Below are 1,585 nucleotides of genomic sequence, written 5' to 3'. Positions count from 1 at the left end.
TACAAGTATATGTCCGAGACAGAGAGGGCAATCGACAAACATGTAGAGCGCTGTTGGATCCAGGCTCGCAATCGCATTTCATTACAGAAGATTTGTTAGCTAGACTGCAGCTTCCATGCAGAACAGAAGAACAGGCCGTCAATGGTATCATGCAAATGGCAACAAATACTCAGCTTGCAACGAAGATATGTATCGAATCGCAACACTCCGGATTTAAGGCTAATCTGGATTGCCTGGTGCTTCCAAGGATAACAGAACGACTTCCGCAATTCAAACTGGACAGGATGCTCCTCAATATCTCAAGGGATCAACGACTTGCAGATCCGAATTTCGACAAACCAGGCACAATAGATCTTCTAATAGGTGCAGGTCTGTTTTGGAACCTATTATGCGTTGGACAGATCAAGCATAGAACTTATAAACATGGAAGGGGAAACGGATCGGCACAAGTGAAGCCAAGAAGTGAGACAGAAGAAACTAGAATTCTGTCTCGTTCTATGACTTTTCCTCGAAATACGCATGCGCGGCCAAAACGAGATTACAATAACGCATGCGCGGCCAAAACGAGATTACAATAACGCATGCGCAAAACGATTTAACGCATGCGCATAACGGACCAAAGTCATCTTCTATCTATCCTTGTCACACAGATGTTGGACTCAGTTTCAGCTTACGGAGAGTATATGCTATTCCCCTTCCATGTTTATAAGTTCTATGCAGATCAAGATGTCGAGGGGAAGTCCAATCTGGCAAAAAACGCAGCTCGGCTGGATAATTGGAGGCGAGCTCATTGACGCTAAACCAAGGGTAACTTCCACATCACTCTTGATTGTCAACAAATCATTAAACGAACAGGTTGAAAGATTCTGGACTCAGGAGGAGGTACCGGAGCTTCGACAACTAACCACACAAGAAAGATATTGCGAGGAACAATTCATATCGACACTTTCCAGAGATCCCACTGGAAGATTTGTAGTAAGCCTACCCAAAAATGAGGCAGTCACAATTGGTAGCTCAAGAGAAGTTGCCTTGCAACGATTTAAGGCTTTGGAGCGCAGATTTAAACGGCAACCTAACCGCAAGGAAGATTATGTGAGATTCATGGAAGAATACGAGAGACAAGGGCACATGGAGCCAGTGGATGGAGATACTCTAAGCGAAAACGGGTTGACATGCTTTCTTCCACACCATTCAGTTTTGAGGCCAGATCATCTCACAACAAAGGTGAGAGTGGTGTTCGACGCATCAGCCAAGACGAGCAGCGGTCGGTCGTTAAATGATATGCTCTTGGCAAGACCGAATTTACAAAATGACTTGATGCACATATTGCTAAGATTTCGATTGCATAAATACGTAATAACTGCGGACATAGCCATGATGTTTCGGCAGATTTTGGTGAACGAGGAGGATAGAAGACTACAGCTGATAATTTGGAGAAAATCTGAAGATCTTCCCATAGGTACATATGCTCTGAAGACAGTTACATACGGCACGAACTGCGCACCATATTTAGCAATGCGCTGCCTCAGACAGTTGGCATCGGAAAACAAGGATCAGCATCCACAAACTGCACGCGTTTTGGAAT

The 1,585-nt window shown here is 44.4% G+C and overlaps 1 protein-coding gene across 1 annotated transcript; it reads left to right on the top strand.

Moving 5' to 3' along the window:
• Positions 1-7: 7 nt before the first annotated feature.
• LOC105557485 lies at positions 8-1,575 on the top strand (the record flags this gene model as incomplete). The annotated part of the gene is made up of 2 exons (XM_012004735.1): positions 8-401; positions 721-1,575. Coding segments are annotated over exons 1-2 (1,107 nt in total), but the record flags the coding sequence as incomplete, so codon positions are not given.
• Between the last annotated feature and the right edge of the window lie 10 nt (positions 1,576-1,585).

This window comes from Vollenhovia emeryi, unplaced genomic scaffold, assembly GCF_000949405.1.
Source record: "Vollenhovia emeryi isolate VEMERY1.0 unplaced genomic scaffold, V.emery_V1.0 DF947890.1, whole genome shotgun sequence".
In the NCBI taxonomy this organism is placed as follows: domain Eukaryota; kingdom Metazoa; phylum Arthropoda; class Insecta; order Hymenoptera; family Formicidae; genus Vollenhovia; species Vollenhovia emeryi.
This window is presented reverse-complemented; position numbering and strand designations above follow the sequence as displayed.